Below are 19,064 nucleotides of genomic sequence, written 5' to 3' on the forward strand. Positions count from 1 at the left end.
TTCAACATAGACTCAATATAAAGATATTAATGAGCCACTTTTTCCATACCAAGTCTTCAAAACCCAGATGTGCTTCAAAAGCACATCTCAATTTAGAAAAGCCACCTTTTGAAGTGCTTCACAGCTGCACCTGCCTAGTCTCCCATGCTGGACAATTTAGATCAGACAGTAGCTAATTCAGTCCTCACAACCATAGGCACATTTTCCTGATGGGGAAACTGAGGCACAGGGATGTTGAACAGCCTGTCCAAGGTCTCACAGCTGTTGGCAGAGCTGGGGGTTGGGGGAGGAGGCAGATCCAAACCCCATGTGCTTATGAGGCTTTTCATTCCCACTAACAGCTCCTCAAATCCTGGTTTGGTGTAACATGAATGTCTTCTCAGATGACACCATGCATGCCTGCCAGCATCTCTCCCTGCTCCCTGCTAAACCTGCCCAGGCCTTTGGTGAGTTTGGCTCCTGGAACTCTGTAAGTTTCTACCCAGACAAAACATGATATCCTAACCGTTTCTGGCCCCTCCAGTCCTTAGCTACCAAAGGCACCTCCTACCCACCTGTGGGCGTTCATCTGAGTAACTCTGGTCAGGGTGAGGGATGTGGACAGTAGCCCCGTGCCCCTGCCTCCCTAGCACGTGAGTGTGGGGTATGGATTGATACCAGAGTGTGTGTCCCAGCTCAAAGCACTGACACTCAGGAAGAAGTCAGGGAATATCTGCTCCCCACTTCTGGCCTGAGTATTCACATATTCATTCAAGAAGTCTTTTTTTCTTTTTCCTTGAGATGGAATCTTGCTCTGTTGCCCAGGCTGGAGTGCAGTGGCACAATCTCAGCTCAGTGCAATCTCTGCCTCCTGGGTTCAAGCAATTCTCCCGCCTCAGCCTCCCGAGTATCTGGGATTACAGGCATGCGCCACCAAGCCCAGCTAATTTTTGTATTTTTAGTACAGGCAGTATTCCACCATGTTGGCCAGGCTGGTCTCAAACTCCTGGCCTCAGGTGGCCCATCCACCTCAGCCTCCCAAAGTGCTGGGATTACAGGCGCGAGCCACCACGCCGGCCTTTTTTTTTTTTTTAAAGACAGGGTCTCATTCTGTCACCCAGGCTGGAGTGCAGTGACATAAATACAGCTCAATGCAGCCTCAACCTCCTGGGCTCAAGTGATTCTCCTGCCTCAGCCTCCCATGTACTTGAGACCACAGGTGCATGTCCCCATGCCTCCCTAGCTTTTTTATTTTTTGTAGAGATGAGGGTCTCACTTTGTTGCCCAGGCTGATCCTGAACTCCTGGGCTCAAGTGATCTTCCTGCCTCAGCCTCTCATGTAGCTGATATCACAGGTGCATGCCACCATGCCCCACTAACTTTTTTATTTTTTGTAGAGACAAGGGTCTCCCTTTGTTCCCAGGCTGGTCTCAAACTTCTGGGCTCAATCAATCTACCCACCTTGGCCTCCCAAAGTGCTGGGATTACGGGTGTGAGCCACCATGCCTGGACATTCAAGAAGTTTTTATCAGGCACCTGCTGTATTCCAGGCATGTCCTTGGGCCCTGAGGATAAAACAATGAACAAAACAGACAAAAACTACACTCCCATGGAGCTTAGATACAGCACGAAGAGCCAAGCAATACCCGTGTGTGACAAAAGGAAGCCCTGCTAGTCCTAATTCAGTCTCTTGCACATAGTAGGGGCTCAGTAACAGCCGCTGAATGAATGCGTTATCCTGGCTCGGAACTATTTTTTCTGGATGTGGTGATGCAAAGGTAAGTCTGGGGCAGGAGCAAGTGAGGGCTGTGGAGCCCAGCAGAAAAGCCAGTGACCCACTTGGGGTTCATGCCCACAACTCCAGCTTCAGGAATCTGGAGCTCCATCCACCAAGGAAACCAAGGAACCATCCAGAGCCAGGCGCGGTGGCACACACCTGTATCCCAGCTACCTGGGAGGATGAGGCAATAGGACTGTTTGAGCCCCGGAGCTTGAGGCGGTAGTATACAGGCCTATGAATTTAAAAAAAAAAAAAAGAAGAAGAAAACATCAAGAGATTCACCCAGGTTATGTGCTAACCGACTGAAATTCCCTTAACCTCAAAATGTAAAGTCTCAAGTTTACCCCAAGGGACAGGGCTTCTCCAAGTGTCCTGAATCTGGAGGTCCAGCACTTCCAACATTCAACTTCTACTCCACGCTTGGCCCTCCTCCCACAAACAATGTCACCCAAGTCCTCACCACATAAGCTCTCCCTTCAAAATGCTAACAAGTAATCAAGGTTTGACGGAAACCGGCACAGGCCGTCACAGCTACCACCAGGCACAAGTTATGCAGAAAATACACATGCAGCATGCACTGTTTCTGAGCCGCTACTGCTGAGCAAATGGTAGCGATGTCATCAAAATATTTCCCTTTTTTATTCTGATTGGGTAATATTATAAATACATACATGATTCAGTCATTCAATACATATCTCGTGAGTGAATTTCTACAGACCAGGTCTTGTGCTTTCTATTTTGAATCTTATCGCTAATTCAGTGTTTGGTTTTATTTCTTCATTCTTCTTATTTCTTCTTCTTTTTGAGACCAAGTCTTACTCTGTCACCCAGGCTAGAGTGCAGTGGCACGATCTCGGCTCACTGCAACCTCTGCCGCCTGGGTTCAAGCAATTCTCCTGCCTCAGCCTCCTGAGTAGCAGGGGCTACAGCTACCCGCCACCACGCCAGGCTAATTTTTGTATTTTTAGTACAGACAGAGTTTTACCATGTTGGCCAAGCTGGTCTTGAACTCTTGACCTCAAGTGATCCACCCACCTCGGCTTCCAAAAGTGTGGGATTATAGGCCTGAGCCACCATGCCCGGCCTCATTCTCCTTACTCCTTAAAGACAGGGCCTCACTTGCTTCTGAACAAAGCTTGTCATTGTGTATGTGGGGGTTTGTTTTTTGTTTTTTTTGAGATGGAGTCTCACCCTGTTGCCAGGCTGGAGTGCAGTGGCGCGATCTCTACTCACTGCAACCTCCACCTCCGGGTTCCAGCGATTCTCCTGCCTCAGCCTCCTGAGTAGCTGGGATTACAGGCACCCGCCACACACCCAGCTAATTTTTTTGTGTTTTTAGTAAAGACAGGGTTTCACTATATTGGCCAGGGTGGTCTTGAACTCCTGAGCTCTTGATCTGCCCAGCTCGGCCTCCCAAAGTGCTGGGATTCCAGGCGTGAGCCACCGCGCCCGGCCGTGTGCACGTGCTTTTTTACACCTTCCCCATCTCAGGCTTCTCCACTCTTGTCAAGGGGCTTCTCTGCAAGCAAATGAGGGAAAGCTTCCAAGTTCAACCAATGTACATGCCCGTGACACCCCTGCCCACACACACATCGGTGTCTGAAGCATGTTCTCCCTCAAACCACCGTCACCCTCAGAGCCAAGAGTCTTCTCCCAGCCAACAGCCCTGAATCTAAAACTGGCTCTGAAGCTCAAAGCAAGGGAAAGGAAACAGAATTATAAGCAGCACAAGACCTCCAGTCCCCATAAGATGAGGAAACGGAGGGCAGAAAAGTGAAGCAGAAAAGTCAAGCTTACAGCCAGAAAGCAGCACAGTCAGGCCTGCAATGCTATCCGCATTTATTATAAAGATAACTGTCAGCAAATGCCCTGGAACCCGGCCACGGCCAGCAGCTGAGCGGCCCTCCAATCCATCTCTTTCTAAATTTACTACCTCACTGCATCATCAGGAAGGAATGCAAACTGATGTAGGGGGAGGGGAATAGGCGACATTTTGGCAGATGCAAAACCTCAGGGCCAGCCCTGACCATCACGAGCAAACACAGCCGTGACTTGGTCCCTGCTGAAAGGAAATCCATCAACCCGGCTGACAGGGAAGTGCAGGAGATCAGGGAAGCTGCTGTCACAGTCAGAAGGGGCTTTGGGCAACAAAAAGCAAGTGTGCTCCTGTCTTACCGCCTGAAATGACGGGCACATGCCAGCCAGCCCAGGCCTGCTGGAATATGTGCTCACCCCCTGACTCAGGGCCTGCCCGCTAAGAGGGGTGCCTTACCCACTAGGTCCTCTAAGTACCTCAGTCACTATCCTTCCAGAACTAGCTGCAGGGTGGACTCATGCTAAATGCAAACTCCCTCCCTGGAATGACAGACAGCATGATGGCAGGCTTCCAGAACTTTCTGTATGCTACAAGAACATGTTTGTGGGGAGGGAGTTAGAGACCCCTGAGATGCTCCCCAACAGCTTTCAGTAACCCGGAGTAACCCGTCCTTGCTCCCCAGGGACACAGTGACAGTCACACAAGAAAGACTGAGGAAGGAACTTGGCCAAGTTAAAACACATGGCTCTCAAAACTTAAAAATAACCTGGCTGTGGAGCCTAAGAACTCCCTTTGAAACACTCGAGCAGAAAGTCTCCTGCCTTCCAGTGTGACCCTGAGACCCTGTGTCCAGCTGGTTTCCCTGTAAGGGGAAAAATGGAAAACAAAAACTGGAGTGGATATAAATATTCACTGGCAAGTGCTACCCTGCTGCTGCCACGCCCTGGAAATTTTGGTGACCTGTTTTGTTTCGGGACGAGGTTTCTGTTCCGTTTGCCGGCTGAACTCTAATGACAGTGTCATCCAAAACTTGGTTCTAGGCCGGGCGTGGTGGCCCACACCTGGAACCCCAGCACTTTGGGAGGCCAAGGCAGGTGGATCATTTGAGGTTAGGAGTTCAAGACCAGCCTGGCCAACATGGTGAAAACTCGTCTCTGCTAAAATTCAAAAATTAGGCGGCCGAGGTGGAGGGGCCTATAATCTTAGGTACTCGGGAAGCCGAGGCACGAGAATTGCTCGAACCTGGGAAGCGGAGGTTGCGGTGAGCTGAGAAATTGCCATCGCACTCCAGCCTGAGCAACAGAGTGAGACGCTGCCTCAAAAACGAAACAAAACAAAATTCGGTTGTAGCACCTCTGCACACAGCCTGGGGTTGCTACTGACCCGCAGACAAGGCATCTTGCTCACGTCCAAGGGCTGGCACATCCCTACCTATGCCTGCAGCACTTCCGAGTGTCACACAAGCACCCCTGAAGGCATGGTCCACTTGCCGTAACCCACACCCCTTCAGAGGAACACGAAGAAGCCCACATGCTCTGAGCCTCTGTGGCTCTGCCCACAGCCTGGCAGGGAGGCACCTGGGCAGGCACAGGCTCCTGGACAGAAGACGAAGCTGGAGACAGCCCCTCGTTGCAAGAGTGGGACCCAGCTCTTCCAGTTAGCTCGGGGTGCCTCCACGCTCTGCCTTCTTTCTTGCTCCTGGAATGGCCCTGCCTCCACCAGAGTACAAAAAGACCTCAGCCTTGACCTACCCACAGCCACAGTGGCTCCTGAATTTTCTCCCTTGTTAGAAGGGAGAGACTTCCAAGAGCTAAAAGGCAGCACAGCACAGTGGTCAGTCTCCAGCTCAGCAGCCAGACTCGGCAAAGCCACTTCATAAAAACACTAGGCAGGCCAGTTAACTTCTGTGCAGCTCTGTTTCCCCATCTGTGAAATGGGGATAAGAAAGGAGGGTTGCTGGGAGGATAACAACGTAATACAGGTGAGAAAAGCGTTAAGGAGTGCTTAGAAAAGTGCCTGGCACAGAAAAACTGCTAGACAAATTTTGGCAAAACTATCTCAGAGTCATAACCCCAGCTAAAAATCCCTTATTCCACCGTCACAGCCTAATGGAAGTCCCTTCACTCCTTCAACAGGCATCCACGGAGCCCACAGCATGTGGGCACTGGGACAGAGATGGGAGACTGGCCAGACACTGCTGTGCCTGAGGCCACTGTCCTGTGGCAGATGACCAGGCCTGAGACCCAGCAATGCCCAGGGCGCCACGGAAGACCACAGAGAGGAGTGGGTCACGCCAGTACAAACAAGGACAGTGAGTGCCACAGACCAGAGCTCCGAGCTGCCCCCTGTACTAAGGATGGCAAGTTTAATTGAAATCAGCACCTTAAAAAGCCTGCAGGGTTGGTGATAATACCAGTGGCTTGCCACATGTGCTTGCTTCCTAAAGGACATCTTTAGTCCTGTCTAATCTCACTTTAATTAGACGCACTCTTCCAAGCAAATTGGCCTCTAGCTCAGTAAATGATTCTACATTTGGCCAGAGATCCGACAACCACCTTGCCTGATACATTCTGCATCACCAACGGGCTCAGCCACTACCTTGCACTGGATACTTCCTGCAGACAATCTTAACACTGATTATTCTAAGGATGGCAGGCACATGAGTGACTCATGTTTCATCTTTAATTGTATGTATTTTCCAGAATATCTAAAGTAAAAATGATTACCACTTACAATTGCAAATGTAACCATAACTAAAAGTGAAAATTGTTTTTTAATTCTGTAGCGGTCTGGAAAGGGGCTGGGATGCCAGGCCGCTTGGCCTCTGCCTTTCCAGGCTCTCTGCCACTGCCAACAATAATGCTGCCAGTCCCTGTTACTTGGTTAGCTGAAATCCAGGCACCTAATTATACCCAATGCCACTGTCACAGGACTTTGGGCCGGGAAGGACCCTGAGAGATCATCTTGGCTCAGCAGAGCTAGAAGCACTTACCCAATATCACACCCCGAGCTGCCGGGGGGATCATGCCCAGAAAACCTGGTTTCCTCCCTCCCAAATATGTGCCTTTCTTATATAGTCTTGTCTCCTATGTGACAGTCACAAATCAACAGATGTAAAAAAACATAACTTTTTTAAACCCCTGGCAAGAATAATTGTGTCAAAATATCAGTTTCATGCTCTGGACTGTTAATGGAAAGACCAGGAGGGCAGGATGGAAGAAACAAGACATTCTTTCCTGGTCACAAAGGAACAGAGCAGAAACATACCGTCCCCAAGGAGAAAGCGTGACGGAACAGGCAGACGCCGTGGGAATCCATGTCGAGACGTGTCAGGGCTACGTCTCCCAGCAGATCCGTCTGCTTGGAAGCGACTGGTGGCATTGGTGGCACAGCGCTGGCCAAAAAGACATCCGTTGGGAGCCGCAAGGACAAGGACCTCAAGAGGCTCAGAGAAAACAAGGCTGGGATGATGGGGCAGAAGGGGCAAGGGGAGGTATAGGAGGGGCGGGCCAGAGCGAGAGCCTGCAAGGTCACAGAGAGGAGTGTGACTCCATTGCACTGGCTGTCTTTCCCCAAGGCACTCAACCAGTGCTGCGGGCACAGTGTGACCTGCCGGGAATGCCTCATTGACCTGCTGACTGAGCAAAAAGATGACTGTATCTAAATGAAGTCTGGGAGCTTCCTCACATCTCCCCCTGGAAAATGCTGAAGAGAAGTGCTGTGGAGAGAGATGGCATGCAGGGACGGGCTGAGGCACACGATGTGGTCACATCCCTTCAGAGAACACAAAGGACCAAGATGGTGTCCAGTCCTCCACCACTGACCACACAGGAGCTGCCACTGTTACAGGGCGAGCTTAGCAGCCCAGGAGGGCATGCAGTGGAGCGGGCCCTGGGCAGACGGCACCAACTCCTTGCTTCACCCAGGTGAGCCACACGATCTCCATTCATCCATCCCTAAACATGCCATAATGTGTTTTTACATTTTTCAAGTGTATATTTTTACATATACATGTTTGTATAAAAGCTCATTTTTGCTGTTAGAAATCAGGCAGCTGATCCTTGGATGCTGGTGGTGACTGCACAGGGCACAGGAGCTTCCTGGGTGATGGTCATGCTCTGTCTTGATCTGGGTGTTGGTTACACAGATAGGCTCACTTTGTGAACATCTATGATATGTGTACATCATACATCAATAAAAGGTTAAGAATACATGTCTTCCCGACTTAGGAAGATTGCCTGTTCCATTAAAAAAATGCATGAGCTGGGCATGGCAGCTCATGCCTGTAATCCCAGCACTTTGGGAGGCTGAAGTGGGAGATCACTTGAGGCGGGGAGTTCAAAACCAGCCTAAGCAATTTGGTGAGGCTCTGCCTCAAATTTTTTTTTTTTTTTTTTTTTTTTTTTGAGATGGAGTCTCCCTCTGTTGCCAGGCTGGAGTGTAGTGGTGTGATCTGAACTCACTGAAACCTCTGCCTCCCAGGTTCAAGCGATTCTCCTGCCTCAGCGTCCCGAGTAGCTGTGACTACAGGCGCACACCCACGTCCAGTTAATTTTTTTGTATTTTTACTAAAGACGGGGTTTTATCATGTTGGCCAAAATGGTCTAGATCTCCCAACCTCGTGATCTGCCCACCTCAGCCTCCCAAAGTGCCAGAATTATAGGTATGAGCCATTGCGCCTGGCCGGTTTTTTAGAAGAGTGCACACAGGCTGCCCAATGTTTAAAGGACTGGGCATCCCCAGATCCCAGGGCATGCATCTGCAGGGAGAGACAGACAGACAGAATTGAAGTCTTGAATGTCAAATGTTACCAGCAGAATCAGAAGTTTATTTCCACGTCAATGGAAACCTGGATTCACTACGTTCAAATTACGGCACGTCTCCAAAAGGCATTCTGGTGGCAGTCCCCAGGTCATCATATCTAGCCATGCCAGTCACTCAGAGCCACATGGATGTTGAGCTTCTGTCACTTTCTTCCACATAGGTACTTGGTTTGGGTTTAATCAAATGCCTGATATGGGAGGGAGCTGGTTAGCCAGTGCCTCTGGGGAACACAGACAGACCTCTGTCCTGGAATTCTGGAGAGGCTGCTTTATTACAAGATTGGCCCATGTTGTTTCCTTTTAGATAAAAATGCTCCATTTTTCAGTCTAGGCTAGAATTTAAGCACCATATTGTGAGCATCCGTCGTTAACAAAGTCAGATAAAAAGTAATTAAAAAGTCATGAAGATAAGCTGGGTGTGATGGTGTATGCCTGTAATCCCAGCTACTTGGGAGGCTGAGGCAGGAGAATCGCTTGAATCTGGGAGGCAGAGGTTACGGTGAGCTGAGATCGAGCCACTGCACTCCAACCTGGGCAACAAGAGCGAAACTCCAACTCAAAAAAAAAAAAAAAAAAAAAAAGTTATGTAGATGAGGAGCAGCTCAGTGTGCAAGAGACTGTCAGACGGAAGGGCATCTATCGTCATATAGACAGGACATGCAGACATGCAGATAGGATATCTGCAGCCATGCAGATAGGACATGCGGACACATAGACAGGATACCTACATGTTCCTTGCTTGGACTGCTCATTTAACCCTGTGCATTGCCAGGAAAATGAAATCAGGTGAGACAGGCTCCCTGGCCCTGGTCAGGGCAGGGCCTTTCCCAGGAGGAATCATACCTGTTTTCAGGCTCCCAGGCTGCAGTTTTCTGGGTGAGGATACTGCTGCAAGGACATCCACCATGGACGCAAAGTAGCTGAGACTACAGGTGTGCACCACCATGCCGGACCAAACACAATGCCAACCTCTCCTCTCTCCATGCAGGTGAGGAGCAGACCTGTCCATCCACTTCCTGGCTTCAGGAGACCCTGGCACCTGCTTATTCTTGCCTTTCCCACCGCTCTGGTCCTAACAAAGTCTGGCAGAGCCTACTCGGCAAGCGAGCAGAAGGTGGCTCTCTCCTGGGTAGCCTTAACAGTGACTGATCACCCAGGCCCACCCACAGGAGGGACGGTGAGCACAGGGTCCAGGGGACACAAAAGTCCACAGCCCGAAATGTGGGGGAAGAAGGCATGAAAATGATAAGGAGCCCACAAATGTCCCCTATAGCACTTGGGTGGAGAGTGAATCTGGAGGGGCAACAGAAGGCATCCACACACACGTGAGAGACCACCTAGTCCCACCATGCAAGTGGTCAAAGCAGAGGGAGAATCCGACTGGTGTGGGAGCTCTACTGCTTGCACCCGTGTGGTCCTGAGCAAGTCACTTAAACTCTCTGGATTCAGTTTCTCAATTGTAAACAGAGAATAATGGGGCCTACATCAAAATTAGGTGTGCAGGTTAAATGCCAACAACGTCCACAAAGCACTGAGTACCAGTGCCTGGCACACCACAGGCACTTACACACAACAGCTATCATTAGAACCACAATGCCCCAGTCACACCTCCTACCTGCCCCAGGAGTGGGGGCTATGGTGATGTGGCAAAGGCCCTTTGATGAAGGAGAGGACAGGGGAAGGCACAGTTGCTGGGGTACACCAGGAGGGCAGCCCTCCTCTCAGCCTCTGGGGAGAATGCCCCAGCAGCACAGAGCTGCCTCACCCAAAGTCACCATCTTCCTGGGTAGCCCACAGCCCATAGCTGATCCATGAGGGAGTGTGAAGGCTGGGCCATGTCAAGCTAACTAGGATGACCCAGGTTCCCTGTGGGGTCAGGCCCCAGCAGCTCAGCTCTCTTCTGCCCACTCCTGACTCCTTCTCCACCCTCCACAGGTGGGTGGCGGGGGACGACCCCAAAAGCACCTTTTAATAAGCCCTTGCATAGTAAACTCTGTCTCAGTCAGCTTCTCAGGAAACCCAGCCTATGACAAGTTTATTTGTGGGGTCTTTTGTTTTTGTTTTAAGACAGGGTCTTGCTCTGTCATCTAGGCTGGAGTGCAGCGGCACGAACATAGCTCACTGCAGCCTCAACCTCCTGGGCTCAAGCAATCTTCTCAGCTCAGCCTCCCAAGTAGCTGGGACTACAGGTGTGCAGCACCATGCCTGGCTAATGTTTGTGTTCGTGTTTTTTTTGTAGAGATAGGGTGTAACTCTGTTGCCCAGCTGGTCTTAAAGCAATTCTCCTGCCTCAGTCTCTTAAGTCGCTGGGATTGGGTGTGAGCTACCACACCCAGCTTGTGATCCTTTTCCTTAGAAAGGGAGCAGACGACCAGCGTGAGGAAGATAGGCAGATCCCACGGAGGTGACGGTGGGACACAGCCAACAAAGGCACGATGCCCTCTGCACCCCACTTCTGCAGTGTCGCAGTGACACTAAAACAGACGCCACAGGGCACTGGGTGGTGTGGGCCAGGGGCAACGCCTAGGAAGACCAAAACCCAACAACATGGACAGAGAGACAAAGAGGCCACAGAGAGGGACTGGAGGAGGAAGCAGGCCCAGCAGAGTAGGGAGAGAGACACACCTCTTTAGGGTCTTGTTTTACTAAATCCACAAAGACCAGCCATGGAAAGTGCCAGGAGATCCCAGTGCCCAGTTAATCAGTAACTGGAAACTGGGCATCTTCAGACTCTAAGGGCTTACAAAGGTGACAAAGGGGATTCACAAGCTCTTCCCACAAAGTCAAATACCCAAAGGGACACCTGCAGTTTGATCCAGGAAGGGGTCCAGGCTAACCCAAACTCTACTTTGCTTTTCTTTTGGCCTGAATGACACCGCCTCTCATGGGGAGTTCTGTCACTCTGCCTCTGCCTCCGCACCATTAAACATTCTTCCATTTGGAAGTAGAATCTAACCATTATTTAACAAATGTAGCATGTTGGGTAGACAAAATCTTTCCAGTAATATCAGATGTAGGGGAGGGAAAAGCATCTGTTGTGGGGAGCCTCAGCTGTCCAGCCTCCAGGGTCTGGAGGAGTACAAAGTCTGGTCAAGGTCCCCGCACAGGGCCAGGCAAAGACTGCCAATGCTCAGACCGAAAGACTTCCTCCTCTGCCTCATGATAGGTCATGAAAGAGCAGATGGAAGCTCTGCCACCAAAGCGGGTATGGGGCAAACCCTCTCCCACACAGCTGGCAGCTCAGCCCTGGCATGAGCTCTGCAGGGACCAACCAAGCCACACCTAAAGGACACAAACCACCCAGCCCCACAGTCCCACTGCTGGGAGCCGATCTTGCAGCTACGCCTGCCCCTTGTGAATGGGTACATTCCAAAGGCCCATCAGAGAGGGCTGCTTAGGTGACCTGGGCACATGGCACAGCAGCCATGTATACCCAACTGAACACACACTGATGTAGAGCCACTGCCGAGACACTGTGTGGTGGGACAGCATGCCACTGCTGGGGCTGGCAGAGACACACACATGCTCCTTACACCCAAGACACTCGGCTATACAGGCCAGGGGAAGAGGCTTGGTTTTCACTGTGTGTGCTTGCTTATCTGTGAAGTTTATATGAAAAATGAAGAAAACACATGATTCCGTTTCTACATGAAATTTCAGAATAGGTAATGCCATAGAGACAGCACATTGGCTGTTGCCAGAAGCCAGGGGGTGGGGAGGAAACAGGGAGCAATTGCTTTTTGGGTATGGGGTTTCCTTTTGGGTTGATGAAAACATTTTGGAACGAGACAGAGGTGTTCATTGCACAACATTGTGAATGTATTAATATTAAACACCACTGAATTGTTCACTTCAAAATGGTTAATTTTACGTTATGTAAATTTCACCTCGATAAAAAATAAAAATAAAATTAAATAAATAAAATAGGTTTCCACATCTCTGCTTGGGAGACAGTTTGGCAATGCTGGTTAGACGCATGGGCCCTGAGGCTGAACTATCAGGCTCAAGTCCCAGGAGCACCCAATATGACCTGTGCCACTGCCACTGCCAGTAAGTCATTTCATCTCCCTGAGCTTCCGTTTCCTCATCAGTAAAATGGGCATAATGGGAGAACTTGCTTCTGAGAAAGCTGTGACCAGTCAATTCGACAGTCAGCATCAAGTGTTTAGTACAGTGCTCAGCACAGACCAGGCCTACAGGGCCTGTGCTTGCTGTCTACCCTGCCGAGAACACCCTTTCCCTGGGCAAACACACGGTCCAGTCTCCTTCCTTCTTTAAGCCTTTGCTCAAATGCATCTTCTCGGTGGGACATTCCCTGATCACCCAATTTAGAACTGGAACTCTCTCTGCCACCCCCAGCCCCAGGGTTCCATCGCCCTCCTCTACCTTGTTTCTCTCCCTAGTGCTTGCTTATTTACTTCATTCACTCCTTGCCTCCTTCTACTGCACTGTCAGCTCCAAGGAGGCAGTGGTTCCTGTATCCTCAAGACCTGGAACAGAGCATGGCCTCAGGATAGGTGCTCAATAATTTTAATACATGCTGAATGGATGAGCAGTGTTAGCTGATACCACTGCTCTGATTCATGGAGTAAACTTGCATCCCAGGATAAAGAAAACTGCTGTTTGTGTTGTCCAATGAGCTTGAAATTTACAACTAAATAAAAGTTTACATTAAAAGACTCACAGTATTTGCAGCTATTACTCCCAAAGGTGAGAATGTGCTAAGGAGAAAGATAGTTCACAGTGAGATGGTGCCATGTGCTTTAAAAAATAAGCCAGAGGCCAGGTGCGGTGGCTCACGCCTATAATCCCAGCACTTTGGGAGGCCAAGACGGGTGGATCACAAGGTCAAGAGATCGAGACCATCCTGGTCAACATGGTGAAACCCCGTCTCTACTAAAAATACAAAAATTAGCTGAGCATGGTGGCACACGCCTGTAGTCCCAGCTACTCGGGAGGCTGAGGCAGGAGAATTGCTTGAACCCAGGAGACGGAGGCTGCGGTGAGCCGAGATCGTGCCATTGCACTCCAGCCTGGGTAACAAGAGCGAAACTCCGTCTCAAAAAAAAAAAAAAAAAAAAAAAAAAAAAAAAAAAAAAAAGCCAGTAGGCCAGGCACAGTAGCTCACACCTGTAATCCCAGCACTTTGGGAGGCTGAGGCAGGAGGATCACTTGAGACCAGGAGTTCAAGACCAGACTGAGCAACGTAGGGAGGACCATCCACACACATACCTCCACACCTCCCTCCTCCCCCGCTTCCTCCTGAGTAATCCTAGCTACTCAGGAGGCTGAGGTAAGAAGACGCTGAGGTAGGAAGATGTCTAGACCCAGGAGGTCTAGGCTGCACTGCACTCCAGCCTGGGCACCAAGGCAAGCCCCTGTCTCAAAAAATATATATATATATTTTAAAAAGTAAGCTGTAAACAGCCACCCTGACCTCAGCCTGCTGAGTTTGGGGTGAGAACTGGCTCCCGTGAGGCTCTCATGAGAAGCAAAACACAATGCTACCGTAAGCTGCATATGTCCAGCAGCCCACTGCCTTGGACCCTGGTCCCTCGAAGGACCTTGGGACACATGTTTGTTTATGGAGAATAAGCGTAGACTGACAGCTGTCTTCCTCTTCCAGAGCCTTCCCTGCCCCTGCCCTCCATTCGGCAGAGCTGCCACCCCAGCAGGACTCAGGCTATGGGGAACTCGTGAGCTCAATTATCCAAAGTTAAAACATGAAAAAGAAAAACGCCTCCGATTCTCTACAAATGGGCTGTCTTTCTAGTTAGCTTTCTTATGAGACAACTAATCATTACTCAACCGAAGGATACAGCTACCACCAAACCCCGTATAAAGAAAAAAAAGTTGAAGCTAGCAGTCTCCAAGAGTTTGTGGTTTTAAAAAAGAGACTAAAACAGAACATGCAAGTTTGAGTAAAACCAGGAAGACACATTTTCCACACTATTTCGTGCCACGGCTGTGGTACAACCTGGCTGTCGGCTGGTACCCGGGTGTGGGCTGGGTTAGGAGGCACAGGGTCCAGCAGGGTTCAAATCTCACCGCACATCAGCGTCACGGGTTGCTGGGTCCCATTCCATGGCTTCTGATTCAGTAGGTCTGGGGTGGGACCCAAGAATTTCCATTTCTAATCAGTTTCCAGATGAAGGGATGCTGCTGATCCAGAGACTGCACCTTAAGAATCACTGCTCTACAACAGTCTTTCACGGTAGTGTTTGACCTGCCTCAACTGCACACAAGTGTACACACACACACACACACACACACACACGGCAGTCAAGAGCTCCTGTCCCAGCCACTGGTCCCTCAAACAGCAATATCAACCAGATCTGCCCAACCAACCACAGACTGAATGCTCAGGGGTACCTGCCCCTGAAAAAGCTGCCCCCATTCAAGTCACTGCAAGAGGCTCTAAAGTCACACCCAAAACCCTTGAAATTCAAAGTCACAGCATTTCTCTTTTCTGAGAGCAGTCACGAGCAAAACCACCCTGCTGCACCCTTCACACATGGGTAACCCCCAGATGTAAGGTCTGCTTTCTGCCCCAGGATGCTTTCAAGTTTCTGAATCAGAAAAAGCAGCTGAAAGAGGAAGCCAAAAAAATAAAAAAATAAAAAAATAGGCCACTCAAGGAGGGGTAGCTACAGCCTACAGCATCCCTGGTGGGGAGCATGTTCCCCAATCTCAAGAACCCCATCACCCCACCATGGGCAACTCCACCAGCCTCTCACTCACCAAAGTAATCGGCCTTCGGGTGAGCATCCATCTCTCGCTCCAGACGTTGGGTGAGGGCTTCTAATTTCAACTCAGCGGCCGAGGGTCTCAGCTCAGGAGCTGGGACGAGGGGCTGGCAGGGCAGCCTTACCCTAGGGCAGCTGGGGCTCTCCAGGAGCACAGGTCCCAGGCTACTATCAGAGGACCAGCCCAGGGGACCCTCTTTACAAGATAACTCAGGCAGGGTGGACATCACTGGATGAACAAGGCCGGTGGAGCTGAGCTTGGGACCAGTGCCAAGGTCTGTGCAACCAGGCTTCAGCCCCAGCCCAGGGACTGCACCCGACTGTGAACCGTCCAGGCCAGCAGGTAAGGATGACGGGGCAGAACTCGAAAGGTAAGATTTGGGCCCATCGTGGAACCAGGCTTGGGGGTCCTCACTGGGTTTGGACATCACACTTGAAACCTCACCCCCTGGCCCCGAGTTTGTTCTTGGAAGACCACCTTGCCTGGGGCAGCTCAGGGCCAGGGGTGCTGACAGAGAAGGGGTCCTGGGCTGAGCAGGCCCCAGGGCTGGAACTCCATTCTCCAAGTTTGGGGAAGGCAAGCCAGGGCTCACTCGTTGGGAGGAGGCAGTGGACCAAAGGCCTGCTGGCTTCTCGCTGCTGCGGCCACTAATGCCAGTATCCCGACCACCGAGGCTACCCTCAGAGGACCTGCTGGAGCTCAGGGAGAGCTGTCGCTGGTTTAGGGTATGGTCCCCGCAGGGTTTGGGCAGCGGTGGGTCACTACTCCCTGGGGGGCTAGGCCACCCACTCCCTACACCCAGGCCGACGCTAGGGGACACTCCTGGTTTGTCACCCCACTTAGGGCTGGCCAAGCAGAGGTTGTCGTAATAGTCTCCATGAGTGAGGCAGGAAGGATCCTCGCAGGGGCCTGGCTGGTGGAAAGTAGACATCTCAGAACTGGCCGGGCTCTCCCTGGAACTACAGTCCGGGCTGCCATGCTTTGTGCCGTGCAGGTATGGCCTGGCTCTCTGCTCCTGCGGTGGGCACGGGGGCTGCCCAGCAGTGAGGGTGGTGACTGCCCCAGGTGCCCCTGTCGAGGCAGCAAGAGGGGGCTTGGCAGCACCATCCACAGTCAGCTTGCTGCCCACACCAGCTTCCCGATGGGCTTGTGGGCCCAGGCGGCCCCCTCCATTGACAGGGCCTCTGCTCCCCCGGGGCAGGGTCTCCTCCTGCAGGAGCTGCTGCTGCTGCTGGAGGTGGATTTTGGCCATCTTGGTGGCGAACACCCTGCGAGTTTCCTCAAACTCGGGGTTGTTGCCTGCACCCTTGTCCACTCGGAAGAGCCCATCCTTGGAGGCCTCATACATGTTCAGGTCCTCAATGAATTTACTGGCCTCCAGGCCCAGGTCGTCATACTTATCCATGCTGCAAACAGGTGTCCGGCCTAGCCCTGGTGCCGGATGTGTGGGTGTTGAGGGCAGCGGGGAGATGCTGGCGAAGCGTGGGGGCTCAAGTCCAGCCCAGGACAGGTAAAGGCTTCCACCTGCCCAGCGTGAGGGGCATGACCCCACGACTTAAGAGTCCAGCGGAAGTTGAGGCCACCACGCCAGCTGGACCAAGTTTGCTTCCCACTCCCTTTCTCCTGGAGAAGTCCTTGTGAGAGAGCTGGGGGCGCTTCGCTGTCCCGGGCGTGCTTAACGGAGTTCTTTTCTCCTCTTCAAATCATAAAAGGAAAAAGAAAATAGCAAAAAAGTAAAATCACATCCTCCTTAGGCAACCAAACACGAAACCCCACAGCAAGGCAGCAGCCGGCGGGGCCGGGTGACGCTGATTCGGCGGGGAGTGCAGAGGCCGCGGGTCCGGCCCGGAGCAAAGGCGCGGCGGCGGCGGGCGCGCAGGTACGTCCCGGGCGCTGGGTCCTCCGTTGGGTCCTCCGCTGCTTCCCTGGAGCTGCGATCCCGGCCGGCGCCAGGCGGGAGCGCGGTCCGGGGCGTGCGGGCGGCCGAGCCGCGGCAGGAAGTTCACGGCAGCTGGGGCGGGCGACCCATTGTCCGATGGCGGCGGCGGCTCAGCGCGCGCGGGCCGGAGGGCGGCGGGACGCGGAAGTGAGTGCGCCAGGCACAGTCCCTGCGGCTCACTAGCCGGCTCTGCACGTCCCGAGCCCGCGCGAGGGCGGAGGGGGCGGAGGGGGCGGAGGGGGCGGCCGAGGGGCGGGGACGGCGTGCGTGCGGGCGCCACGGGGCAGGCCTGCCCCTGGCAGCGTGGCTGGGCTTCCCGTCCCCGGGCCTGGCTGGAGAACCCCGAGGGGTGCCCTGCACGTCCGTCCCGCGCTCTAGCACTGGGACTGCAAGGGAATCCGCCGCCGCCACTGCCGCCCCCTGCGAGTCCCGGACTCAACTGGGGGCTCCGACCTCCCTTCCAGTCCCGTGTCCTACGCCCGGCCCCGCCCCTGGCAGCGCTGGGCGGGGTCCTCCGCTAGGAGACGGGCGGGCTGGGTAGACTGCGAGGACCCAACACATGCGCTGGGAGTTTGCAAGGAGTTTCGAGGGGGCGCGCTCCTCGCCTCACTGCCTCGGTTTCCCTGGTGGAAGGCCAGCCCTGTGTGCCTCTCGAGGCCGCCACTGCCCTAGCTGTGCCCGCCTCCCGGCTTGCCTGAGTTACGCTATTGGAGAGGTGCACGGGCGTGTCACCCGTGGCTGGCCCAACGTCCTCTTTGACAGGTAGGGAGACTGAGGCAGAGAGGGGGAAATGTCCGAGATACCAACTTAACCAGCAAAGCGTGGATGGGAGCCTGGGCCCTCTGTAAGGGCGGAAAAGAGGAAAGTGCACCCTTGTCCCGCGCGCGTTTCACATCCTCAGTGCAGCAGTAAAAGCACGTGCCCTGGTAGGCTTGCTATTCACAGAGGGACTCTGCAAGTGGATCGGCGCGGCTCCAGGAACGCCAGGCCTGACTCCTTGGCGCCCCCACATGGCCCGGGACTTCCTAGATCACTCTCCACACCAGCTCCCGGACGACCCGGGTGAAGTTTCATTTCCTACACAACAGCCAACGTGATCCTAGGGCAAATACTAGACCAGTCACCTCTCTGCTTTAAGTCCTCAGTGCTTACCCCGAACTTAAATTGAAATTGGCCTCTTACCACAGCCTTCCGGGCCTGGTCTAGGGGTCTCCCCTCCCTCCCTGTACTCTAGCTGCAGGAGCTTCCTGGTGTCTGCCCAGAGCTGGCCCCTAAACTGGGTGGCTCATCTTTCTCATCCCTGCTGAAGTCACCTCCTCCTAGAGGCCTTCTTGAAGTGGTTCCTGTTACTCTTTTTCAGCACCATCTTTACTTCCTGTTCAGAAGTTCTGACAACTATCTGTACTTATTTATTCTTCGGTTTACCTGCGTTTTTCTGTTCGGTTGGGTGGTAGGTTTTCCACTCCATTAGACTATGGAATATCTGTATGCCAAGTGCCTGGTATATATTAATAGTAGTACCTAATGGTTGAATAAGTGAATTAGCAAACCCCTATCTGCCAGAGTTGTGACCGGAGACAGGAAACATAATATACATGAATGTGGGCTGGGCGTGGTGGCTCAAGCCTGTAATCCCAGCACTTTGGGAGGCCGAGGCGGGTGGATCACGAGGTCAAGAGATCGAGACCATCCTGGTCAACATGGTGAAACCCCGTCTGTACTAAAAATACAAAAAATTAGCTGGGCATGGTGGCGCGTGCCTGTAATCCCAGCTACTCAGGAGGCTAAGGCAGGAGAATTGCTTGAACTCAGGAGGCGGAGGTTGTGGTGAGCCGAGATCGCACCATTGCACTCCAGCCTGGGTAACAAGAGTGAAACTCCGTCTCAAAAAAAAAAAAAAAAAAAATATATATATATATATATATATATATATATACACATGAATGTGCTTTATATTCTGTAAACCAGGGTTCCCCAACC

At 52.2% G+C, this 19,064-nt stretch overlaps 1 protein-coding gene across 1 annotated transcript in view; it reads right to left on the reverse strand.

Moving 5' to 3' along the window:
* Positions 1–17,289, reverse strand: part of LIMD1 (LIM domain containing 1) — an 86,795-nt gene extending 69,506 nt beyond the window's left edge. The window contains exon 1 of the mRNA XM_010336993.3: positions 15,140–17,289. Coding sequence (XP_010335295.1) covers positions 15,140–16,550 — 1,411 coding nt within the window. The 5' untranslated portion in view covers positions 16,551–17,289. The remainder of the gene's footprint in view (positions 1–15,139) is intronic.
* Between the last annotated feature and the right edge of the window lie 1,775 nt (positions 17,290–19,064).

This window comes from Saimiri boliviensis, chromosome 8 (assembly GCF_048565385.1).
Source record: "Saimiri boliviensis isolate mSaiBol1 chromosome 8, mSaiBol1.pri, whole genome shotgun sequence".
Lineage (NCBI taxonomy): Eukaryota > Metazoa > Chordata > Mammalia > Primates > Cebidae > Saimiri > Saimiri boliviensis.